Source organism: Xylocopa sonorina, chromosome 7, assembly GCF_050948175.1.
Source record: "Xylocopa sonorina isolate GNS202 chromosome 7, iyXylSono1_principal, whole genome shotgun sequence".
NCBI classification, from domain to species: Eukaryota; Metazoa; Arthropoda; class Insecta; order Hymenoptera; family Apidae; genus Xylocopa; species Xylocopa sonorina.
The window spans coordinates 4,866,607-4,893,958 of NC_135199.1; the positions used below are offsets into that span (position 1 = coordinate 4,866,607).

The 27,352-nt window shown below is 46.7% G+C and overlaps 1 protein-coding gene across 1 annotated transcript in view; it reads right to left on the reverse strand.

The window, feature by feature from the left end:
- Positions 1 to 27,352, reverse strand: part of Tok (tolloid-like protein 1 tolkin) — a 45,560-nt gene that overhangs the window by 9,983 nt on the left and 8,225 nt on the right. The window contains exons 2-4 of the mRNA XM_076897703.1: positions 7,543 to 7,695; positions 7,248 to 7,452; positions 6,255 to 6,530 (exon numbers count right to left, since the gene is read on the reverse strand). Coding sequence (XP_076753818.1) covers positions 6,255 to 6,530; positions 7,248 to 7,452; positions 7,543 to 7,695 — 634 coding nt within the window. The remainder of the gene's footprint in view (positions 1 to 6,254; positions 6,531 to 7,247; positions 7,453 to 7,542; positions 7,696 to 27,352) is intronic.

Here is a 27,352-nt window from a genome sequence, read left to right on the forward strand (position 1 = left end):
AGAGAGAGAGAGAGAGACAGAGAAAGAGCGAGTAAGGTGCACACGTGCAGATCGTAGAAATTCACGGCAGAGCCTTCCTTTTAACGACGTTCGCTCCAAGTCTTCGTTGGAAATCTTTCAACCCCGCTTTCCACCCTTTCCACCCTTTGTCTCTGCCTTCTTTTCTTATTCGCGTTTACGGTCAAACCCATCGCCACGGAACACCGGGTCAACGCGAGAGCTTTACGATTGACCCCCGCGCGGGTCATCTTATGAAATAAATATCCCTGCGCCGGCTGCGAGGGGTGAAATCGAGACGGAGAACCGCGAGGATTCTTCTTAGCGCGGCCCCCTCGTGGTGGCGCGAGGGCTCTGTTTTGCAGGCGGCCGGCACGAGCCGCCGGAGATTAATGTGTTTTGTATTGTTGCGAACGATCCTTGTAGGAGTTTAGGCTGGCGATAACGGGTCCGCTTTATTTTATGGTAACGCGGGAGCTGCTCGTGGAAATTGGAAAATTGAGGGCTGGAGGGGTTGTTGATTAATGACGAGGTCGCTCGGACTCGATTCTGGGCGAGGTGTACCGTTTTTAGCCAGTTGTGCCGCGGTTGTTCTGTTCAACGCTGGCCACCGGTTCTAACACTTGTCAGTCAACGTCGGCTCCGTTGACGAACGGGAAAGGAAGGTTATTTATGTTAAGGCGACTGCCGCTTGACGCGTTTGAAGCATGAAGACGAAAAATGGAGCTGGCGTGACGGGTGAAGAAATTGTTACGAAGAACGGAGCGCGAGACAGCTTCGGAAATGGATAATTCCCAATTAATTGACAAATGGTCAAGTTTATTGTTACACGAACTTTCATGTTTTATATCTACATTTTTATGCAACCAATTATATTTCACCTTATTCGTCTTTCTTTCAATGAAATGTCAGAAAAGTCTTCCATTCGAAAGGTAAAGGGAATAAAATAAAAAGTATAAGAACGGCTAAGAAAGAATAAATTGCTTTTGATAACAGAATATTTATATTTTTATATCGGTCCTATCGCGAAATGCAATATTGCATTGTTTTCTACATAAAGACCAAAGAACTTTCGATATATTTTTAATATGGAATTATCAGTCCACTTGAAATATAATAAAAGTATATATTTTTTAAAATATGAAGCTTATTTCTGTATTCTTGCCAATTTGAAAAAGTATATATCTCAATAAATTCGAGAGTAAATTTCCTTCGCAATTGGGGTCAACTGTTATGGCTTTTAAAGATATCCTCTCTCTATCTCCCTCTCCCTGTTGCAACGATACGTCTCGCTTAAGACCACGTCTAACAACAAGTGCCGCGAGCAACAAAACGTGCAGCCCGTTGTTTTGATTGCGGCGATCTTGTCGGGGATTGCCGCAAATGCAGTTCCGGATATAAAACGTAACGATAATCGCGCGATTCGCTCTAATCTCGGAGCCCATTAAATCCCTATGTCGAAACTTCCAACCCTTAGCGGTTCAAAGGTTTAAGTAGGTCTTACCGGCGCTAACGAAGTCAGCGGTGGCCGATACCTTCTCGCGCTAAAAGGAAAATGCCGCTAAGAGGAAGTACATTTAGACAATCTTGATCGTACCGTGCTCCCTTTACGCGTTCAATAATTAAATAAGCCGTAACGAAGGTAAATCGTTCGAAATATTTCGAAGTGAACGGATTGGTAAAACGGAAATATCATTTATCCGATCGTTTCTCGATATTAAATTATTCGATTAATTTTTCACGCTGTTCTAAACGCGTTACACGCGCACACGGCCGCGCGATTATCACCGCTGTACGTGCGTGTACGACACGCGTTCGATGCAAGCAACTGCAACGAATAGATTCCAGCGGGGTAACGCCGCACTTTCATCGACGATAAATGCTGCGCACCGGAGTCCGTTTTATTGGGTCGCACGCGTAAAATACGAAATTCACCACGAAACATGATCACAGTTTGAACGAATTTTATATTCGGCCCCGCATAAAAGCGCAATCACGCGTTTCGTATTTTTTAACTAATCTTTTAATCCACCATTTCGCACACGTTCGTCATCCGACAGCGGTTACCCTCCACTTTCTTGTTTCTCGTAACTATCTCACCGTGGCTGGTCTTACGCGAAGTACAGCAGTTTAATGTGAAATAAATAATGATTTCTCTTCGCTGATAAAAGAACTATGATCGAAATCTGGCTGGCGCATGAATCTGGGGAAATGTCCGACGAATGATTGATCCACCGCGAGCGTCAGGAAATGATAAAATTTACGTCTTAATATATCGCGGAGCCTTGAATGGGTACCCGTACAATATATCGCGGAAGTCTCGTCAGGTCCAATCGAGCCGACGCAAAATTCATTGAAAAGTCACGCGACTCGGCCGTATGTCATCCTTTTCTCTTTCACGCGGCATTCAGAGGACCATTCGACGGCACCGACGCCAGGGAGACACCATCGGCCGGGTTGATGTGGATTTCAATCAAACGATCGCGAGACGCATAGATCATTCTATTAGCTTTGACGTGCGCTAGTTACCACCCCTTCGAATGTCGATCCATCTCACCGAACCCGCCGCTACCACCGGCCGTACCATCCCCCTAACCATTCGCGGCAATAAACCACAATATAATATATCAGTGTCCCGGGCATACTGAAATAATCCACCCGCTCCACGCGCACGCATACACCCTTTCTCTCTCTCTCTCTCTCTCTCTCTCTCTCTCTCTCCCTCTCCTTCTTCGCCCCCGTTGGAATCCAACGAATCACGATTTTTCATCAATCAACGGGACGACAATGAAAACGCGAATCGTGGTTTTCTCGTTTGCGTCTCGAATGTTTTCGATCGTCATCCTTCTCGAAATAATTTATCGCGTACGAATAAAGCATGCGTCGGATACCTATCGATATTAACGTCGACTGGTAGCCCCCGCTCGCCTCCACCCCCGTGATTTGTTGCGCCGCCCCTCGTAATTATTTCGGCGGGGCATTAATTAACGAGTTGGATGATTATTCAACTGATCGCGACTCGTCCGTTTTTCTTAACTGTCTGTAGCTTGATTTCGACATGTACAATTAACGTATAGCCGATGGATACCGTGCGAGATAATTACGAAACATTCCAAGAGGAACAAACTTGTCGACCTCTTGCATTTCCCCGTGGAATCGAGCGAGCTCGATCGAGCCGCCCCCGTGACGGGCGTCGATGCGATCCCGCGTTTAATCGAATTCATCGAAACGCGCCTTAAATTTATCTCCTTTCACCCGTCCATCGGATTGTCCACGGGCCGGACAACAAGCACGATAACCTCGCGGTGGCGATAACGCGGGACGAAAAGAGAACGGGGTACGCGGGGCGCTGCAGCCCGGATGCGCAAGAACGGAAATCACGGAGGACAGCGGAAAATGATGAGTTACGGCGACCGATCCACTACCGACGGACCGACGTATTCGCTGAATACGAAATTCTCCCCGGCTGATCTCGATAAATCACTCGAATCCCATCTTCGTACCTTCCGACAATTTTTTTCCCCCCACCCCGGTCTCCCGATCGGTTCCCGTCTCCCTTTCGCCCCTTTCCGTTCACCTTTTTGCCTCTTCGTTTCGCTGGACGGTCGTAGAACGAAAGGAAGAAACGAGAACGAGAGGGAGAAAATCAGAGAGAAAGAGAGAAGGGCGGAAGGGGTGAAAGAGTTCGACGGGACAAAGTTATCCCAGTGGCACGATCCCCGTCACGGATCCTTCAATGAAAAACGCTTAAGCCCCGATTAGATTGGACCGGCGGAGAAATTAATGCGTCTTGAGCCACGATCGTTTTTACTCGATACTCGAGGCCAAGCTGAAATTTACAGCCACCGCCTGATCCGCCGCTGGAAGACGCGGGGCTTCAAAACTTCCTTATCGACGTGTAATTAATGAGTCCCCGTTCGGTTTCTTAATTGGAATCGCCGCGTTCAATAATTGCGCGGCAATTCGACGGACATAACGCCCCGGCGTAATTGATTATTTTACGATCCTATCGGGGGAAGAGGTTGTTCTTTCGCTCGTTTATCATCGACGTTCTCGTAATTTATTGGAACAATTGCAATAAGCCCGAGTGCACTATTAGCGCGCTCGTAATAAATCGACGGGAATAATCAACCGCGATTTTTCTACGTTTAACGGCTCGTTCCAAGTACTATTTTAGGTTATTGGAGTCTTGCCCTCTGTCCGGCAATTACACGTTACACAACGCCTCCGACTTGCACGCACCTGAATTTTTATGCTACCTCGAGGACAGAGCTTTGCGCCGAAGGGGTGAGAAACTTTTGTACCGTTGCGCATCACTTTTGATCGCGTATAATAACTCGGGAACAGTCCATTTATTTAAACAATATGCAAGCAATTATTACTTTTCGTTCGATTTTCCTTAAATTTCATGCACCTCAAATCGGGATATTTTCCACCAGAATCTCGTTCTAAGTAGCTTTAAAGGAACGTTCACTTGAAACGTGAACGCGTTTAAGAAGCCCTTTCAGAGCATAATTCGCGACGTGAAAAGAGTTTGAAAATTCGCATGAAATTTCGTAAGAATTTGAAACGTGCCACGTAATCGGTTCGTTTAAACAGGCGGCGGCCCGGAGGGGGTGAAGCACGCGGAAATGTAGGTAGAAATTTCTGCGGATACGGGGCTTAACCGCGTCAAAGGTATCAAGTCCGGCTTGATCCTCTCCAGAATTCTCTGGAGCTTCATTGGAGAATCACAGTACGATCGTGTTTCATGGTGTCGGATACAGGCCATAAACAAACGATTCCGTAAGCCTGCTTCAACGGGGGTGGGAAACGGAAGATCGTAGCGAGAGCCGCTGAGCTGTGAACATGGTGGGATGCGCAGGAATACCGTGAAACCAATTTTTGTTATTGAAAATGTAATAGCGCCAATGAATACAATAACAACGAGTTACCGTAATTAAATTCTATCGAGAGTTTGAGAGCAGCACAGTATTAAAAAAAAAAAAAAAAACAAAAACCGTAACAGCGACGCTAAATCGTACGGAAAAAGTTTAAAAACGACGTTAAATTTCTTTCAAAATTTGTAATAACGATAAATTTCCTTTTACCGCCATCACCCTCGCTCGGTTTATTGAATTTCAACGCCTCCCAGTGTCCCGGAGCGTGTCCCATTTTAGAAAATAATAAAATCTACGGAGTGTGAATGTCGCTTTATAACCTCCATGGTTTGGAAAATTTCACTGACGTTAACATAAAAGAAGCAGTTTCGCGGAAGCACCGAAGGAAGGAAGAAAAAAAGGAAAAAAAGACCGGATTTTCTCGAGTACATTTTTCCAATAACGTCCACCCACCCTCGTTTCGGTCCTCGTCCTCCGGAGGTTTTCACAGGGACGCGCATAATCTATATAGAGGCACATCTACAACCGGTCAGAGACACTAGTGCCGACGTTGACAGGTTATTGGCAGTTCAAGGGCTGAAAATGCCCGGCCGGCAGTATCGGCCTCCGTTTTCCAGCTTTACGATGACGACCATTGTTATTGGCATAGTAGCTCCAGCAGCGGAAAATTGTTGATGATAGGGAGGGTGCAAGTTAAAAGAGCGAACTCTATTATCGAACACGGTAATACACTTAATCACTCCTCTATCGGGACTAGAGTGTGGTTCTCTTTTTCACCTCTTCAATGGGTCCCCCAGCTCGAAGGACGTTTGTTCGAACACTTCGTTGATCTCGTCGCAAAAGGAAAAATACAGATCTTCCCATTATTCGTTGATTTATAGGTCAATAAGTAAAGAAGCGATGAGTGATAGGGGAAATAGTGCCAAATGGGTCAAAAGAAATTGGGAAAGCTCTAATTTAAATGTTTGATCCCACGAAAGTATGAATCATCTCGTGGAGAACCTAAGGACCGCAAATTGTCGCTGGAATCTAAACCGTTTCCAATGGATGGGACGATAACTTCTCTTGACAAATGTGTTTTGCTCCACAGAAATTGTAGCGAGCACGGTACACGCAATCTAAGTGAGAATAGTTTCTTGTTTTCTTTGTCGCGGTTACTTTTTGCACAATTTCTCGCTCACGTTTACCTCTGGATGTGAGTAATGTCTCGTGTTAGCCCATAAAAGCGAGGATTTATTTTTGGAAATAAAATATTGCAATTATTTCTGCGAGCGTTCGAGACGAATTCTGTCCGATAAATCTTTGCATTTCGAGTGAATTTATTAATTACAAATTGCAGAGATGTAAATCGTAGAAATGGAAAATATTTCCACGTACCTTCTACGATGATGGCGTCGATGACGCCGCTTCGCCGTGTTTTGCGTGCTGCTTTCCGGCTGAATGGTGAACACTCGTTCGACGTTTTCCATGTTCAGATTTTTCATTTGATTTGCGCTCTCAGTGGTCGTGGAAAATGCGTTCAACTCTTGAGACGTTTTCAAAAATGCTCGCATCGATTTTGTTGCGTTCACGTTCGGCTTCGTTTGCGTGCCGTGGCGTCCCTGCTTTCTAGAGGAGTGTCTTTTCTTCGTTGGCAGGGTTGTCGATTCTAGCCTGGAGTTCGAAACAACAATCTTTAACGAATTCAGCTTGAAAATTCCTGCCAAATTTCGACAGTTATACCATTAGTAAAACGCGTATTTCCAGCGAAACAATCGTTCAAAATGCTAAGCGCGTGCTCGCCACATGAAACTGAAAAGCCTGTAAACCGAGTACAATGCATTACCGTACGCTTTTAATTACCATCAGTGATGCACAAAGTCGCCTTAATATTTTTAATTGCCACTGCACACAGCGCGATCGTTTCATCCCGTGGCCATCCCGACAAATTATTGCCTCTGTCATTTATTACGAACGACTTTCAACAATAGAGTCAGCGAACCGATGCAATATCGTCCATCGAAATAATTAGTTCCCTTTTGCGCGACAGAAATTCCAAGTACCATTAAAAAATTCAATCTAACTCTAACATGCGAAACAATCATTTTAAAAACGAATGGGCGGAATTAACGCGAAGCGACGCCGATGACCCAGAAACACCGCGTGGTGAAAAATTTTCTGCAAATAGGGAGCCACCATTTTCACCGCTCTAATTAATTTTTCCCTTCGGTTTCCCTTCGCACGGAAAAGAGAGAAACGAAAACAGGCAAAACGAATCGCCACTTAAGCGTCGTCACATGGCGCGCGTCTTCGACGAGTTGAAAATCCCGGTTCATCGTCACGCTGGAAATGCTCCCGTAATTTTCACGTGAAAGTTCCGTGCCGCTCTACCTGAATTCAACGCCCTCGTCCCTCACCCCGGGCCTGGTATCGTCGTTCCTCGCGTTAAAACTGAATCCACCCTCGAGCTCGCCGCCCATGCTGTATTGATTCCGGTCCACCATAATTGGTTCGGATTTCTCTTGAGAAGCCACCATCTCCTCGTTCTCCTGATGGGCCTCGTTAGCGTCGTGCTCATTTTTAAATTGCAGGATCTCTGAAACGGCACCTGTCGTTAGCGCACCGCCGACGTATTTACCTCCCGTCACGGATACGTTCGTTCGGGGGCAACGTTTTTTTCATATACCTGTCAGCCCCTCCTCCTCGACCTGGAGACCCTCTTTCAAGACCTCCTCCCGATACTTCTCGAGCTCCTCGAGGTAGCTCTTGTTCAGCTTCTGCTGTCGCCATTCGGTCTCGTATTTGATGTTCGGCAGCGCTATGTCGCCCAGGAAACCACCTGAAACAGGATAAACATCGATGCAGGGTTTCGTCGCGACAAGAACCAGTGAACAAACAAGGGTTTATAGACTGAAGGGGTTGCAAATGTAAATCCGCTTCTCTTATCCATGTTGCACACTTTCTACTCATTCGTGCAACGACAGAGTTAAAATAGAACGAGGGCAATGCTTTTTTTCATTTGGAAAACTTTGCCAACAGTTCACATTCGTTTCTAACACTTTTATCGAGGATACCAGAAATTTATAGCTGGCCAAACGAAGGTCTCGCGTTCTTTGCGTGATCCACGACAAGTTTCACGGCCTTGAGGTCAGAGAACTCTGAGATCTACGAACCCTAAACGCACTCCGACAGTTCCTGCTATCTTAAGGATAGGGCATTCGAAGGCCCGCCGCTTCTGAGTGATTTATGATAGGTCCTACGGCTGTAACATCGAAAAACTCGTATCCTTACAACCTCGTAGCGGTTACAGCTCGCAAGCCCCAAGCTGTCCTTTATACTTCACAACATTTCAACGCGTATCTTCTTTCATACCGCCCCGGGATCCTCGGATGGACATTTATTCATCGCTACCACCCCCTTACACACGACATACTGCTACCGTATAATCATGAGCGGACGTTCCACAATCGGACACGAGCTTTGTATTCAGGAATTCGTATTTCGCATTCGAGGAATGCTGCGCGAGGAATTCATGCCTTCGCGATCCCCATATCGAAACGAGTCCCACATGCGCGAGGTTGCTCGCGCTCTGACAAAGATCGAACATCACCCTAGCGCCGTTCGCCGCGTAATTCCCGAATTTACATTCCTCCCCCGCCGCGATTCGGACTCTGGTCATCCGTGCGCGACTAAAAGTGTACCCAAGAAGCCAGGGCCCCGCACTCGCGTTGTACCTCGTTGCACAGGCCTCATTATCAGCGTCCATAAATCACGGGACCCGTTATCGGCGTAAAGAGAGTTTGTTCGACTGCAGTTGTCGGCGGCCGATGTAAACAGCCTCTCTAACCGCGTTATCGCGTATCGCTTTAGGGACGGGGTGCGAGGAGTCGCGTGACGAGTCGAGAAACGGAGCAGCGCCAGAGTTGCGGAGATTCCTCCGTCGTTCTCTGCCTGGAAACGGTGGCTGGACGTTGTCGAAACTCGCGTAACGGGATTAAAGGGGATGGCTGGGCGTTCTTCGCTGCTCTTTGACCAGTTTCAACGACGCGCAAAAGGGGAACGATCTCGTTAGACGAGATAGAGACCGGCTCGTTAAATGGAGACCGCGACGAGGAGGAAAAATCCGATTCCGCGGCGAACCACCCCCGCGTGGTTTCCTCGCGGCGCGAGTTGGCTGCTCCGCGGGCGGATAATTAGATGATCGAATCGACGGGGATGAACGGAGCCCGCTCCGTTGTTGCTGCTCTCGACGGTCGATTCATTTAAATGGAACGGATTCGTTCGACGGACGTCTGGCCCCGTTCCTGCATGATAAACGCTCGCTCGTGTCGAAGTGGGAAAAATCGGGAACGAAAGTGGAAGTAGCCGGGGTTTTATGTAGATCGATCTGAAATATCGTGGAGCTTGCACGAATTACCAGACCGCCGCGGAGCATCGATCTTCGCCCACGGCTTTGCCGAGGCTACGGAGGAGCCAAGCGGCGCGGTGAACGTGAGTGGATCGAAAATAAGCGACGGAGAGGACGTTGAACGTGGGACAGTTATCTTCGCCGGGAGAGTCGAGGCACCGTTAAAAAATAGCTTCGTTAATGCGCGACAGTGAGATATCAAAAATTCATGTCAAGCACTCCTATACTTGCGGGGCCGCATTATTCATCGGCGCAGCCTCTGCCGGCAAACAACTCCGCTCTCCATGCCCCGCGGAGAAATTGAAAAACGAATTACCTACGTGTACCGTTCGCGCATTACCTTTCATCCCGTACGAATACGAATCCGCCGGATTACCGAGAATAAAACGCTTCGCAACCTTTCGTCGCTTCCGTTTTTTTTAACCGCGGGAAACGGGCGGACGCGGAATAAACGGCTGTGTGGATCCGGCGTCATTCGGGGTAGAAATTGTGAACGTTACGCGCGGGATTCGATTCGTGCGACTCGCGCGACACGATTTGGCGGCAGCTTTTCAGCGAAACGGGAGCGTGTAAGCGTCTAATTCGTTCGGGTTCGCGCGCGTGATTCCGCGATTGTGCGAGGCTGCAGCATTTCGCAGGCAGTGCGTTCCTCCTTTCGGCCTTTGACCCGCGGGCGGTAGGCCGTTTCGCTCCGTATCGTTGACGAAATACCATCATGGCCAGGCTTATCGGTGTTTTCACGCCGCGAGAGGCCATTGTGAGGGAAAGAAAAAAAGAATCGAGAATCATTTCAGGCGCGGCCGTATATAGCCGGCTCCTACGAGCAATAATTTTCTTTCACGGCACTTGGGGGACGGCTCGCGAGTTTCCTCGCGTTTCACTTCGCCAGTGAAAAATTACGGCCATATACCTCCCTGAGGAATGCCACTTATTTATTATATTCCTTTTTATCGAATTCGCGTATAATTCATGCGCGTAAAAAAGAATCATGACAGCTTGTTCCAGGGATTCTGTTCGCGCCACGAACAGAAGTGAAATAAACACATGAATCGTGCGAGTAACGAGGGCGTAACAACTTTTTTAGAACACTCTTGCCAAGTGTCGTGATAAAATTCTTTGGGACGACAAAACGCTGCGGCGTTCAGCGAGTTGGTTTGAAATTTTCCGACGCATTTTTTTTTCCTTTTTTCTCGAAACAGCGTAGTTTGAAATGGCGAGGTAGGGTTGGGCCATAAAACTGCTACACCGAATTGGTGGAAATTTCACACGGTGTATCGAACTATCCGGATTTTGCCTTGGGTCTTTTCGATATTGATTTTATTCTTTCCACGCGACAAAAAGAACGCGGTTCCAGCAAAAAATGGAATGGAAATATCAAAAGACCGTACGCTCGTGAGAATGTAACGTTTCCAGAATCGATCATCATTATTTTACATCGATTGTCCTCCTCCAAGCAGAAGAATGTGCATTCACTTAGAAACGATTCAAGCATTTCAAAAATCGAATCGCTTTACACCGCTTCGTATGCAAAAATAATTCCACTCTGCCGCAATCTCGCGAATGCTCGTTTTTACATTTTCCGCCGGCGGAGAACAATTCTTCAGACGGCGAAACCTTTTGATCAGCCGCTATTCTGGCTCCATTCTCGCGGACTGAAAAACACTTTGAAACGCACCGCGCCTCCCCCGCCTGTAATTTCGCGAAGTGTCTCCTAACTGTTTAAAAAAAAATATTATCCCCGCTGCTTGATGGAGCGACGAGAACGCGCAGCATCCCAATTTTAAGCTCGAATTTCGCGGAATTATTCGCGGATTTTTCCTTTGCCCGCTCCTCATTGAAACGGCGTCGGGTATTAGCGGAACTCCGCGAGCGTTCGATGGCACTCTTGGGCGATTCGTGTCAACGACGCCGTTGTTACATCGATTCGAGTACCTTCGTTCCCATTCACAAATTCTGCGAGCCGCGGTAACGATCGCTGCTGGTGAACGTCCGCCATCGAAAGCTATGGTCGAGCTCAAACCACGAGCAACGTGTTTCTCCGAATTTCTATTAAAAAATAGGAAGACTTTTAATAACACTTTCAGTCTCTCTTCTTCCTTCTTTGCTATTATCGATTAATTTGTCTCGACTAATCTACGTGTCTAAACGGAATCCTTAATAACACAGATCGATCTTTATCCTCGAGGCAATGTTTCGATCTAGTGGGCAATTTTGTATGACATTATGTCGTACAGAATTACAGCTGATCAAACATGCACTTGTTTGAAACGCACAATGCTCGTGCAATATGTTACAACGCGAATACATAATGCCTGTTTTGACAAACATATGATAAATATTGCTCACCTCAGCACGACGATAATTACGCTCTAGATCTATCTCTGTTTCCAACTTCTTTTGACGTTTGCTCTCAGAGGGAGAGGAATAAAATTAAAACGCGATAATAAAACATTCTGCGAGCGAATAATTTAATTTTACGTTTCATTTGCGGTGGATGGGTTAATTCTATTATGGTTAATAGGTTAACCGCGATAAAGATAACCCCTTAAGGCAAAAACGAAGCAATTAGACGGTGACTGAACATTAGATGCGAGAAGTCGAACTCGATAATGATTTCAGTCGTTCGAGTTACACATAATTTACGTAAAATCGTGTAACGCGTGTATTTTCTTCTTGCGGGAGCGAACAACGGTGGATAATACGCTATGCTCGAGGATCCTTACGATCATCAGTCACCAGTACCACGGCTAACATCCTTCGCCAAATGCAAACAGGAATGTAAAACCCGGACAGGCAAATATTGACACCGGATCTCATAAATATTGATCGAACATCGATGTACCACGTGAGATCAATATTAAACGCGAACGTTTGTTACCTGTCAATATTAACTAGTCCGATAAAAACGTGATCATCGTTTTTTAACGATCCACCTCCCTCCTTTCTTTTTCATTCGATATTGTTCCTAGGGAAGAAATCACGCGGAAATTGCTCGAGGACTGTTTTTCTTCTTTTTATGCAAAGTTAAGGTTTTAACAACGCGACCAATATAGACTGTGTTGCATAACCTAAGGTTTATGCAGCTCGGTAAATACACTGATCTCGCGTAATATCTAGGTCAATACGAAATCCCGTACATCGAGCAATTGAACGTAAGCCAACGATGGAACAGGCTGAGCAAAAAATTATTCCAACGCGAGATAGAAGCTACGATGATTACCCGCCGCATTCAGAATAAAGTAGAAACGACTGGTACCAAAAACTATCATACGATACATTTTTCTAATACTAAAATCCTGCTCACATATCAATTTCAGTTTCGATTAAACAATTACGAAACGACACCGTAGTCACCCTTGAAAGTTAGGCGCGCGACACTTTCTCGCACAGTAACGAGCATTACTTTCCCCTCAGACGGGACGATCCGAGCGGAAAAGTTGGACAAATCGAGAGTCGCCCCTCGCGACCAGACCGTATCTTATCGATGCCCACCCGATCGATTTCCTTTAATTAATCCAGTCGCGGACCGCCACACCGGATTCAGCCCGGCATCGGCTGTAATGTTGGCGCGTGTCCCATTAACGGGCGGCGAATAATTTGTCGATCTGGAAATTACCGTACACGATCCCTGGCCAACGGCCTGCCTCGACGCCGATATCTCACCGTTCTGTTAACGAGGTCGCAATCGTTGAATCCGTCCGCGATGAATTCGCCACCGAGCCGTAAATACCGGGCAACAATGTCGCCGCGGCCGGTAAACTCGATGGACGCGCGCGGATCGCTCGATTTATTCGATTCAATTTATTCTTCGACGTACAGGGCCCCACCGTGACGGTGACGCGCCACCTCTGCTGCACGGGACACGATCGCGATCGGAGGTGTAATTCATGGACGTTAATTGAGAATTTTCGTGATAATCTACGAATCTCTAATTTAGCCACGGTCAATCTAGATCGTTTAAAGGGGGTGGTTTACGAGCTCGATTCTCTCCACGGAATTGGTTTATAATCCGTGACGGTGTAATTGACGCGAGGTAGCGTATATTTTCGAGCTTCCGACAAATACAAGCTTTCGATTAGTCGATGGATGGATGGGAGGAGAATTACACGGAGCGGATCTTGCCGTGTCTTTGACGTTCACTGCAGACGAAAACGTTGGAACACGGTACCGAAGTGACACGGTTTACATGTAGTTGGAAGCTTGACAATGTCAACTATGCGGATAATTTCGTACGAGGAGGTTCCAAAATTAGTAGAGTTCGTTCCAAAATTCATTTCCTCGAGTCAAATTTCCACCGCTGGTACCAAGTTAAATAAGCTTCACGATAAAATGCAATTTTGCGCCTCGAACAAATAACCCCTCTTACCCCATCGTATCCTGTACATCGTGTACTCGCAAGGATACGTCGCGAGTAGATTCGTTATGGTTCCAACACCTTTCTCTCTCTTCGTACTGCGACCAAGTAACGAAGAGTACAGAAAGTCGAGCTCCATCTGTCCCGCGTCGTTCGTTCTATCTTCTGGTAGGGTCCGAACAAAACAAACAATCCCCACGATTCGATTTAAAACCGACCACGAACCAAGCGACGCGATAAATAACCGAAAGTACAATCGGCGTCGTTAAACGCGTCCGGCAGTATTCAGATGTCCGATCCGGTTAATTAATTAGACAGACTCACGCGAATCGGTAGCGGGAGCTCCCTCGAGGGGTCGAAATCGGCAGATTCACAGCGATACGATCGTAAACGCGTCCCAGCTACGGACGAGTATTAGGAGCGTGCGTATTAGTCAACGAGCCGTGCGTGCGTCTACTTCCCCTCGTGTCCGCGACTCATTAATTTATGGTGTTTCACGATCGTTTGCTAAATCCGCGAGCGTAACGTCCGTATCCCCCGCTGGCCTCCGTTCACGTGACAACGATATTTTAATTATCGCGCGCGCGTATCAGCATCGATACGTGTAACGACGTCACGTCGCATTATCCGTCCGCGAGCTCGTCCCATAAATTATTACGGTGCACCCGCGAACGTGCACCGTGGCGATGTATCGCCATCGTTGTTCGTTCAACATTTAGACGAATCCGTTTCTCCCGCTTTCGCGATTCGTCTCCTTTCCCGTCGAAAAGTTCCCGACTACGCCGGATCTCTCCGTGTGTTTACCTTCTTGCACTCTCTGCAGCCCCTTAATTCGGTCCTCGGATATTGCGAAAACTTCCCCGGCCGGAGTTTACGCGGAGTTTTCTTCGCCGGTTGTTCCGCGCGTCCCGCTGTTTGCGCGAATAATTCATCCGTGAACGGAGGGGTGCATTAGTCGAGAGTTATCGTTCAATCGAGAACCTGGGATCGTTGTCGGCTTTTCGTTCTGTAATTACTAGAGAGCACCGTTCGCGAATTCGCGGGCGGAAAGCGCGATGACTGCACGGATCGAGAAGTTAGCGAGGTATTGAGAAAAGAATCGGTATATCGAGGTACGCGACTCGCGCGAGTGCGATCAATTTGTAACCGCTCTTGAATGGGACGTCGAGCTCTCTCAGTGGAGGTCCGTGCCGCGAACAATGAAATTCGTCGATTACATTGCTGTTGAAACGCGGGGAGGGAAAGGAGAGGCAAACGGGGTGGACGATCGCGAAACGTAAACGCGAGAAAGTGACGAGCGAAACGTTCGGTTCGTTCGACGAGAGTCAAACGGCATTGTCGCTTTCTTCTCGATGGCCGTCGAAAGAGTTCCTGCGTTTCGATACGTATCGACGGTGGAAACAAAACGACGAGAACCGTCGCGTTCGATTTTCCATCGCGTCACGTACAGGAACCCGATGCCCTGGAATTTCTCTATGAATTTTGTCGCGGGGGGTGTGCGCGCCCACGCACGCCATCCCGGCCGGTTAGAAACCGCATAATGCCAAACCCCTGTTCGCTTCGAGTCGTTGATTTCGTGCCATTCAGACCGTGGATTCGCCGGAATATTCGATGCTCGGTTAATATTGCATCGCATCGAGACTTCATTTTAATGAACCGAAACGATTAACCCTCCACTTACTCGACGGTGAACAATACTCGCGGTCAACACGATTCTCACGTTAATACGTGCTAATTAACTATTGACTAATATTGTAGAACAATCTTAAGTTTGCTTCGAATTAACGCAAGCGATCTTGGTTCGACTGATTCTATCAATACCACTATCAAAGGTATCTGCAATTCCTTCGACGATATCAAAACATTACCTTCCGTGCCCATTTACTAGACAGGAGTCCATTCGACGACGTATAAGATCGCGTCTTTTATCTGAGAGACGAAGGAATTTTATCCTATCGTTACTTTTTAACTGGCTATGAAAGCACCAGCGCAATTGCATCAATTTCATTCGTCGACGATTTGGATGGAAACAACATTCCATCGAGCAATAAGAATAATCCCAACCGCTCCCCTAGTATCGATAGAAAGTTGTATCACGGGGAAAGGAGAAACTGGCGCGGAAGAGGCGCAATCTGTTCGCGTTACGTCGCGATTAATGTTGGAACGTGTAAGGAGGTTAAATAACATTGAAACTGCGATCGGTGCAACCACAGGATCGTGGCTGACGGCCAAACGGAAGGTCGGAAGTGGTCCAATCTCCGAATCGATCTCAGGAGCCTCCTTTCCCATTTCCAGGACATTTGCAAGAGCATCGGCCGTTATGAGAACGAGAGGGACAGACGGGACGCTTTATAGACCGGGCCAGACAAGAGCTACTTCCGGTTAGCCGGATAGTACGTCCGGGGCTTTCCTATCGGGGAGCTCTCGATGGTCCGTCGAGCAAATCGTACCGTCGATTCAATCTCCGTTAAATTTCGCGGAGATCTGCCTATCAAATTTGTTACGTACCTACATTTTGCCTTCCTCTAAATAATCGACGGATTTTTCTTTCGCACCAGAGCTCCCGGTTGGAGATGTACGAAAATTTAAATTGAATTTTTCCCGGGGAAATCGTCCCCGCGCGCAGGGGACGATTCGCACTTCGTATTCAACAGATCGGAATTGTGAAAGTTTTCGCGATAATAAATGCTGGTTGTTTACCATGACCCGCAACGCGAGAGCGTGCAACTAAAGATTACATTTCGCGCAAATTCGCAGGAAAATCACGCGGGAACGAGTTCCACTCATAAACTATGCTACTTCACGGTGGAACAGTCAGTTTTGTCTTCCTAATTCCCTTTTGTTTCATCCCCGGCGAGCGTGAAGCAACAAGACGAATATATGCCGTATAAATCATAAGATGAGTTACGACGCTATTCCACAGAGAACTTTCAGCTCTGCTAGAATAAATTTCGACTATATTTCATTACCCAGACCGAGAAACAATGTAATCTAATTAGTATAATAATCACCATTCTTTATCATCATTCGAGCCGCCCTTTCGTTCTTCCCTGTTATTGGCAGGAAAGGACAACTCTCTAGATAAGAATAAATGTGCGCATTCAAATAGAAATTTACGTTTCAAAATTATAAGAGATGCGATTCGCGTAAGATACGGAAACCGTAAATCGAACAAAAAACGGAAAAAGATTAGAGAAAAGCAAACAATGGAAATAAACCGTCGCTTAATCTATCCGCAAGTGCAACCAATTATACTTAATTAAGTATGTGTCTCGCGTAGCTTCATCCAGCGTTGAACGACTAACAAAGAAACCACCACCGCGCCTCGTTTTCAAACCAATACCTCGGATTTTCAGCGGTGAAACCATTCCTCGTTGCACGCAAAACAAGCAAGGCGGAGTTACGGAAAAACAAAAAGACAGACAAAGAGAGAGGAAAAAAGCGCAGCTCGCCGACAAGTTTTTGTAGCCAGGATTCGACGATAATGCGACGTGCCGCGTTTCGTACAGATATAGAAGCCCGGTGTGCGTGTGTCGTATTGATTCGAATGGAGAAGCCTCTCGCATCGCAGCGAACCTCTATCGCGTCGGATTAAACGCTTGCGTACGCTACTGACGTCAACTTTCCGTCCCTTTCTTTTTTTTTCACCCTCTGTCCATCCCGTCGAACGATCGAGTCCAACTTGCGTCGATCCAGGAACGAGCCCTCCCTTCTTTTTTTGTTTCCTCAAAACGGACGAGCGTTCGTCCAGTTACTTCCTCTCGTTCCCGCGATCGACGACGCAAGGGATGGCGGATGGACGAGCGTACGCAAACGCGACGGTCTTCCGTGTTGCAGGGCCATTGTTCACGCGTGATTCCAGGTGAAACGCGGCTACGTGACGCGGGGTTGTTCTTTGCGCCCCCTCCAGAAAGTTTGGTGTTATTGTAAGGAATCTGCAGCCCCTGGCGCGGGAAGGGGATGAAGTCTTGCTCCGAGATAGTTTGTATTGTAACGTAAGAGGCGTTTGGATTAAACGTTTGGCAAAGTTGTCGCTTAATCTCGCTCTCTTCGATAACCGCTACGATGGTGGATATTTGGATTAAGAATGGCTTAGCCGAGAACTTGCCTACTTTTTGGAGATTAATTCGACTTACCGTAGTCGAGACGAGTGGCAACAATTTTGCAACTCCGATACGATCTATCTTCCCCGATCGACTTCTTGAAACGCGCGCAGCGCGCAACCTTCCAGGCCCGAAACTACCCTTAACTCTTTGAGGCAAGAGTAACAAGACGCGTTGCAGAGAAATTTTATTTTTTTTCAAATCGAACAAACTTGGTTTCCTTTTACGAATAAGGGAACAAAGTAATCAAAAAGTAAAATGATACCCTCGCACAAGTAGCACTTGTAATATTTGAAAGTGGTAGAAGAAATATCATAAATGCGGGACCCTTTTACCACCGCTATGCCTCAAAGAGTTAAGACAGAACGCTCCTGTTAAATTCGATTCCCCGTTCTACTAGATCCTGCAGCAACGAAATGAAAACGACACCAAAAGACGAAGACACCTTCCCTCGCACTGTTCTCAACGAGCGGCGCAGGATGCGATGGACGACGCTAGACCGGATATCGGTCCCAGGAGCGTATGTCCAAGGATCAATCGAGGTGAATCGCGTCGTCGAAGGGCGGTGCATCCGCCTTCGCCTCGAAGAGATAGGCTATCAAACCAGTGACACGGCTCACGGCAAACAGCACGGTATACTTCGTCGGCTGGGAGAAACGACGGGAACAGCAGCCAGCCGTCCCCAGCTGTTCGCTAGCCGCGTACTCCCCGTCGAAGAGGTTCTCGCCACCACGGGAGTCTCGTTATCCGGCCGTGAATCTGTTTTCGTGTCTCGCGGAATATGAGGCGGACGTTGAATAATGCATCCGCGGCCACCCTGGCTCCTTACGCGAGCGCGTTCGCCGTTCGTTTCACGGTCTCGCGATCGGATCAACCCTCTAATTGTATTCCGTTCCCTCCCCGTTCCGCGTACGAGTGCCGCTCGAAATGATTAGAGGCTCGCTTGTTTAAGCGGTTTCATTGCCGCTAGATGGTATAATAGGTCACGCGGGAGAGGATTTATGGGGTTTCTTTGCGTCGAATAAATTACGCCGTGCCTTGCCGAGGGATTTGGCGAACGATTGGGTTCGGTCATGATACGCTGAGCGAAGCGAGTTCTTAATTGCGGTTTCTTGTTGCATCGATCTTTCCTTTTTGTGTTCTCGTCATTTCGAGAACAATTGAAACGATAAAGTGTTTCGATTAAATGCAATTAGACTTATCATTTTTTCGTATCGTAAAATGTACGTTAATTGCTCTTAGTTACTTTGTTTTCTTTTTCAGGAGAATTAATTGAACTTCAAAGTGCGCTTGACAAAAGAGTAGCATGGGTAGCGTGTTGTGAAAGAGAAACACGAAAATTTGATCAGATTCCTTCTCGATATTATTTTCCATTCGAGTGGAAAATGGCCGATGGTCATTTCGGTCGAACGTGGAAGACGAGCATTCAACAGAATCAAAGTCAGGATGCGCGCTGCTACGCAGAAGCTAGCCGGACGTGATGAAAACTTATCCCCCAGGATTAGGTCGACTTCTCACCTGGGATGAGAGTCGACTCGCGGAAAAGGAAGACCCAAGTAAAAAGGAACGTCTGACGACCTCTCGCGCAGCCGGAATATTTTTCTTTCCCTCCACTTTCATCTCTCTCCCTTTTTTCTTTTTCATTCTTCCTTTCTTACTTTCAACTTTCAACGGAATCGCGGAAAATCTTTTGTCCCGTCGCACTTGAAGCAGTCCATTGTGAGAGAAATTTGTCTCTTGAAGCTCCCCTTTTGTACTGTTATTTCTCAACCGCCCAAATAAGCAGAGAATACGGTGTTCGTTAAAAATTACTTTGCGAAACGTTAAGTGCTCGAAAGGTCCCATTGAAGCGCCGTGAAACGCGAGGGAATTGCGCGGCTCGCAAACCAGAGTGGCTGTGATTCTAGTTTCTGAATTTTTGAAAATTCTCAGCGAGCAAGAGTTTGTTTCCGTCGCGAGGATTCAGAATTTCATCAATCTTCTCTGCCTTTCTATCTCGCAGGGTTAATCGCCACGGCAAATGGCCGGCCCAATTATCCAAGCGTTTCTTTGAATTTCATTTCCCTTTTCCGATGCCGCGCGGAGAAACTTTCCATACGGTTACCTTTCCAGCCACCCGCGTAAAGCTGGGATGAATTTTAAATAATACGAAATTGAAATGCAGAAAAAGGAATGACACAACAGAGACGCGTTCGTGAATATTTTTTTTTTGCATTCGCTGGGATATTTCCATCCACGGGGCGGAACTAAATAGGCAACGATTCGAAAGCCTCCGGCTTCTAAACTTTTGATCGCTCTCGAACGATCGTCAGGTTCTTTATAATTCTAGAAATTTGACTTTCACCTAAATTGCACTTTTAATCGGTGAAACCTCGTTTATATTTTCCTTAAAGAAATGAATTCTCGATCTTCCAACGACGTACATTAAAGGTAATAAATTCGCTCGCTCTCTTTGCAAAATTCCATCGCTTCTCTATATTTTTCCACTAGAAAAACAGCTGAAAATCTGCATCGTTCCTCCACGGTAGACGTCTCGATACATTTCCCGCATTGGTCGTTCTTTATCCGAGCTACAAATATACTTAATGGGCGTATATTTTTCAATAGAGTTCAGACATTTCTTATAATACAAATGCACCGGCGAGTAGCAGCTATTTCTCACCGAAAGAAACGAGCACTGGCCATATTGTAGTTTAGGTAATGGCACGGTATAGTGGCCCATCAATCTCCGTAAGAATTTATTGCCAGAATTTTTCTCGGTATCGAGCACGAAGAATACCGCGAGGGATCCCGGTGATCATCGGTTTAACAGGCGGGCGCTTGACACCGGGCAAAAAAGGGGGATCCTCGAGCGTTCGATTCTTTTGCGACCTTGTCGCGGACAAATTGCTTCGCGTGTCATGGAACTGACAATGGACGTGTACCATTGATATACGCGCGGCGGAGTAATTGAAAACCGTTGAAAAGCAAATTGTGAATGGAACGAGTGAACAGGTTTTACAATACTTTATTGTCGATGACACCTGCTTTTTGATACTGTCAGATATCGCGTCTAAAAACAACCGAAAAAATGAAAAAAGAAAAATGTAAAAATTGAATCGCAGTCGTCCACGAAATATCGTGATTCTTGAATTCCATTTGGTCGAACTCCCGAAGAATCCATCCTCTGTTCGCAATCTACACCGTTTCGTGGTACAACAGAAGCACGGAAACTTCGCTAATCCCTCTTCGAGACCAGAATTCACGCGAGCCAGGTATAAAAAATGCAGACGCAACCCCTTTCAGCCAAAGATCACCGCGAGCAAACTAATCGCGAGGGCCGTGGCAAACAACATCCCCTACGCGCCAAACATTACCCCGTCTGCGTACATACATCAAGGAGCGGGCGCAAACTCGGATTTCTCCGTGCATTATGCACCGCTAACAAGCGACCCTGTCGTTTGTTCAAATTCTAGCGGCGGAAGCAGCACGCCGGAACGGCGAAATAATTTTCGGCGCCGTTGTCCGGCGCGAATCGCTGCTCCCAAGAACGTCCGGACGTCCCTCATAACGTGACCGTGTTCGCTTTGTTCGCCAGTAAAAGAGCAAAGGAGTACGCCTCGGCTAGGTGGGACACGCAGGCCGAGCAGGAACGAAAACCGGGGGGCGGGGGGCTGGCAGAAGGACAGAAACGAGTCAACCTCGTTTCATTTAGTCTTGTCCTCGGCCCGTTTCCTTCGCGCAAGGGTTTTGTTCTACCCGACTTTTCTATCTCTCTGTCCGCCTACTGCATCCCCGTCCTCGCTCTCCTCCTTTTCATCTTCTCTACTTTTTTTCCTGGCACGCTGCCACCGCCTCTACGCGGTATTAAAAATTCACGATAATTCTTTAAAAATAGAAAACCGCGGTTCCTTTAACAACGAGATACGAACTTCCAAGTGTTTAAATATGCAAAATTGCTTTGCCTGTAAATAATGAACAACCTAAGTGGCTATCTACAAGAATGAAGGTACAGTTGCAAGTATCAGCGATGCATCCATTCATTTTTCCAAACCACCGTAACGAAGTGGATATTATTATGTTTCTCCTGGCACGCAGCCACCGCCTCTACGTGGTATTAAAAATTTACGATAATTCTTTAAAAATAGTAACTCGCAACCTCTTTAAGGATAAGATACGAACTTGCAAGTCTAATTAAAATATGAAAAATTGTTTCCTTGCAAGCATTGAATAACCCAAACAACTACCTACAAGCACAAAGGTCCATTTGCAAGTAGTATGAAGATCAACAAGCAAATAAACTAACGCACCAAAGTCGCCATTATGCAAATAGGCTTTAAATCGCGTTGTCCTATCCAAACCGGACGACCAAGAAACCACCCCTTCCGGATTCCGTATTGGACCTCTCGTCTCGTCCTCGGCCCGTTTCCTTCACGTAAGCGTTTTGTTCATCTCGGGTTCTTCGTTCCTCTTCCACCCTCGTTTCTCACCCCACCCCTCCTCCTTATCCCTGGCCTGTTTCCGGCTTGAGCGCTCGTCGTGCCACTATGTGGGTCAGAGACACTGTGCATCGGCGTGTCACCGTCCGCGTCTACTGCCCCCGATCGAGCAGGTTCAAAATTTCACTCGGAATCCTAGCTCGAGATGCCACGGAGGACACGTGTGCACGGAACGATGGAACGACCACGACGCGATGTCGACCAGAGATATTCCATTCCTCGATTCACCATCGCTCGATGCCCTTTATCTTCGACGCTGGCGAACGAGCATTTATTTCCCAATTTTTTGCTCGCATTTCGGGAACGTTGGCGTTTTATTAGAAAAAAGGGTGATTGAATAAATGTGTGGTTTTTCCTAATGGAGCGAGAAGAAAAACAATTTTGAGACAGCATGTGGTGAAAGGGAGAGAGATTTATTTGTGCGAAATAGTCAGATTCTACGGATATACGTGTCTAAATATTCCAGGGCGCATTAAAATAGCTTCTGAAATGGAAAATCATCGGTGGAAAAAAAAGAGCGCATAGAAGTAATTAATTAGCAAAATTATGCGTTAATTGTAAGCAATTAGGACGCACAGGAAGCGGCGGGACGCATAGAAAGGCGTGCCTAATTTCATATCGGGGACGATAAAAACTGAAGCTACACTTTCGCGAGACTTTAATGAAGTGAGAGTGAATTTAATTTTCTTTTGATCCCGTCTAAAAAGTACCTGCTACGGAAGCGGGAAATTTCTCGGTAAAACCAAGAGATTTAGGAATACTGAACATAATTTTAAACTCATCGAGTATGTACATACCAACCACCTGAACATAAATTCCACTATGGAAATTCTAAAATATCAATAACCCAAAGTGGTGCGTATCATTCCATCGCGAAATTGAAGTAAAGGATCGCGACTTAAAAACAAACGTCCCTAATTCACCCTTAATTAAATCTCGCGACAATCTCCACCTCGATCTCGTGTATGCACGCGAAACAGGAAACTCCTCAAAGGAAGATCGGTCGCATTCGATAGCATCGAGTCCTCGCGAACCCCGTCCGACTTCAACGCGCTCAAAAGGGTTCGCAGAGAAACGTGGAGCGTTTCGTGACATTCCTTTCCCGTTTCTTGTCCTCGGCGATTCCAAAAAAGAAGAAGAAGTAGAAGCAGAAAAAGTAAAACAGGGTGAAAGAAAGAGGTAGAAGAAGGTAAAGGAAAGCGATCGCAGCACAGTCACGTATCCAGAGGTCGGTACGGCTGGCGAACCGTTCAGAAAAATGGGGATGAATGCGGTTATCGCGCGACGGGGTAAGGACCGAACGTGATCGTGGTACGCGCTGTTAAGTAGAATGGAATAATTAAAGCGGTATTCGCGGACGGACTGTTTCAACGGCGACGGAAACACCGGCTGGGCGAAAAAAAAGTCGAACCCAGGAGAAAAATCGTCGGAGAGCGAAGGAGGGTAGAGAAAGAAAGAGAAACGACTGGACGGCTGCCAAGTGCAGGGCGGGTGGGATGCCATTCGCAGAGATCGCCGATGAGGGTCCGAGCAGTGCTTAATTTCTGTTTACTTCGTATAATACCTTTCTAACGGAGAGCGGATTAAAGACTGGGGCTGTTCCTCGCCGATAGTTATTGTAGGTTACTGGATTTCCGTGAGGATTACCTCTCTGCGACGGTTTCTTGGACGAATCGATTCGTTACTTAATCGCTGCCTCCTTTCTGATATTGAACCGGGGTTGATGACGAGCAGAGAAGCGCGGAGAATCGTCGTTTTTCGGAGCGAGAATGGGGTTCAAAATGGAAATCTATCTATCTATCGTTTTCTCTTCTATTATACGAATTTTCGAGGTAGAATTAGTAGTTGGAAATGTTACGCGTCAATGTTTTCCCCAGCCGAAATTCTGTTTCGTATAATGAATTCGCGACTTACAAATGAGAAAACTTTCCGAGTGCATAACCCACAATAAATTTTAAATAGGAAATTAAAAAGTAGTCCGGTGATTATATTTTTTCATTACAGAAACATTCTGCGGATCTATATGCAAATTTTTCAGATAAGAGACTATCCCGCGGCGCGCTTTAAAATTGCTGCTCTTTTCGACGCTCGCGTTAGATACTATCGTCTTCCGATCTCGCTTTTTCTCTCTCCCTCTCTCTCTCTCTCTCTTTTCTCTTTTTTTTTGTCATGCAATCAAATTAATGCCAGACGAATCGATAGGCCCCTCACTTTTCGTGTTCCACACTTTTCGTGTCACTTTGATCGCTTTGAACTTGGCTCCATTAACGGCATCAAATGGATCTCATTTCGATACTTATTAGAGAAAGAGAGAGCTTGCTCATTTTAAACCCTTTTAAAAAATTATTTGTCGCTTTTCTGTTAACTCTGTGCGCGTATTATAATTTCACGGACCTAGAAAAAGCCAAAACCGATAAACAATTTATTGATGCGAGATATCAATTAAATATTAGTTTACACGTTATGTATTAGTCGTGTTGTTAAACGGTTGACCCAGTTTTAACAGCGTTCCTCGCTTTTCGAAAACACTGCATAAAATATGCACCAGAGCGATGCGCGCTGCAGCACCTAAATTATACACGAAATTTTTCATCTGACAGTGAAATATTAATTAATCACGATTTCACGTTCGAACGGACGGTAAACTATTTATATAGATTAATAGATTTCGCCTGAAGCCGAGAAAAACAATAATCCCTCAACGAACCGCCTTTATTGGAGTTCGTTAATTCCCGCATCGTTTAATTATGTAGTTGAAGAGCCTCAAGAATACTGACCTTAACGTCGTCGCAAACCCTCGACACTTCGTCGCTATTGTTAACGACAACGCGTACAAGTGTATCTCGTTATAACAAGGTACGACGGGTTAAAGAAAAGAAAAAACAAAAAAAAAGGAAAAAGAAGGAAGCGCGAAGAAGAAAATGGTAACGAGTGGCAGATGGAAGGAGAACGCGGCAGGAGAGAACAGGAGGAAAAAGAGTAATGAAAATCGGGGTTGAGGAGCGCGTGTGTTGCGCCCCTTCGAAACTAAAGCGGCGGAAAGTAATTCGAGCGGCCGCGAGTGAAGGGTGGCTTTTTGAGTTTTCAAAGTTGTCTGTCGCGACGTTACGATCAATTTTAGTGCCTACTGTTCAACCAGCGAACAAGTGAATAACGAAATTTCGATTAAACGAAAGATCCATGTAAATAATCGGGAAGAGGTGGATAGTCGAGCGTATGGAGTCGGGCGGTGACAAAAGAGGCGAGCGTCGGGGGTAATATTGGCGGTCTGAAAATCGGCAAGTAGCGCGAGAGAAAAACATTCAGGAACTAGACGACAGCGTTAATCGAATTACTTGATTATACTCTCGCGGGCGCGGCTTCGTTTATGCCAATTAGCGCGCTCGTTAGCGGTAAACGTCGCATCGTGTCACGAGAGAATCGTCCTCGTTGTTATTTCTCGCTATATCTCGTTATCCCGTTTCGTTCGCGGAACGTACGCGCCGGAGGAACGTTTGATCTGCCTTTTCGATCGATGCACTCGCCCGCCGTTGCTTGTTTAACGGACTTCATTAAGAGATACATCGAAAATAAACTGGGAAACACGAGGGAAGGAAAAACGCTGGGAGGCGGAACACAGCGAGGGGGGGGGGGGGGGGTGCAAAAGCGTTTCCTTCCGGTGAATTTCAATTAATTACTCGTTTAAACGTTCATTCGCTCTTTTCTGTTTGCTCCAACCGGATCCTTCATCGTCGTAATTATTCGCGAGGAAAATTACTGCGATAACGTTATCGAGGAACGATTCTACCGGCATTTTCCGCACGTTTCGAACTTTTTCGCGGCGAGAGACTGCGTTATTGCACGCCGAGCGATATTAAAATCTCGCGATCAGACGCAGAAAGTTGAAAAGTTTCTCGGTCTAGTCACCCCGTGCGTTTCTTTCACGCTTTCTACGATCTTTGCCGTAGCCGCCTATAAATAATTATAAAAGTAGATTCATCGAGACGATCGCCTCGCGCGTTTTCCCCCATTACGATCGTGCAAGAAATGCAATTTTCTTTTCACTTCCCGAAAGCTACCAAGAAGAGGGCGAACTCTTCCACCAGGATGGTGCGCAATTCCCAAATAAGCTGTTCTCCGTACACGTAATACCGTGCTATGATACGGAATAAAATTTAATCAAACGCCACGCTCGTGCGCAGGGGTGCAGATAAACGTCCCGTAAACCGAACCAGGAAGCACCCATAAATCTCCGCTAAATATGAACCAAAGTTTAACCAACTCTAAGTCATCCGGACGCATTCGAAGCTCGTAAAAATTCTTCCTCGCCGTAAAATAAGAGAACGAAAACCATACTGCCTCGCACCAATGCAAGTCGGACAACCAACCCTGAATCGACGAAAGATCCAATCGTTTCATCACTGTATTTATTTTACAAAAAACCTAATTCATCCGAATACTCAATGCATAAGCTCAGCCAAGTTCCCCAGGATCATGAATCACGATGGACGCGCCGCAATCCCGTATTAACCAATCTATTCGGGTAGTTCGAAAATCTCCTTCGACGGCGACTTCATCGAGCCCGAAAGCCTTCCGGAGGCCATCAATTCTGAAACTGTTCCAATAGCGAGTCGGGGCGTGCGTTCCAGCGCGCACCGTGACCGGTGTAAATCAAGACAAACGATGTCCGATCACCGGGACCGGTCACCCTCGGTACCGCGAGCGAACGAAAGGCGTTTTCTCACGCGAACCATGGAATACCTGACGGGGTTGCTCGCTGCTTATTCCCGCGATGCGAACTCACGCTCCCGGCGCATAACCGCGTGATTGCGCGGACGTATCGGAATACCAGTCGAACACGTAACTAGCATTGGGTGTGATATTACATCCTCGTTGCGTCGACGCTGCTCGTTCGGTCCAGAGGGACACTTCCTCGCCCCAGAGGGATCGCGCTCGCCCCAGCACCGCGATATGTAAGCGCGCGTACCGCTTCCGCCGTCCTCGAGTTCGGTATTTAGCGTCCTCTCGGACAAAGTCTGCTAATTGCTAAATGGACAATCCTCCGGGGGTTGCACTCCGGCGAGATTTAACTCCGTAACAATGGGTTAACGCTACGGCGGTATAAATTATGGCCGGTGAGGAATGAGTTCGCGGTTCGCGGAACTGATTGCACT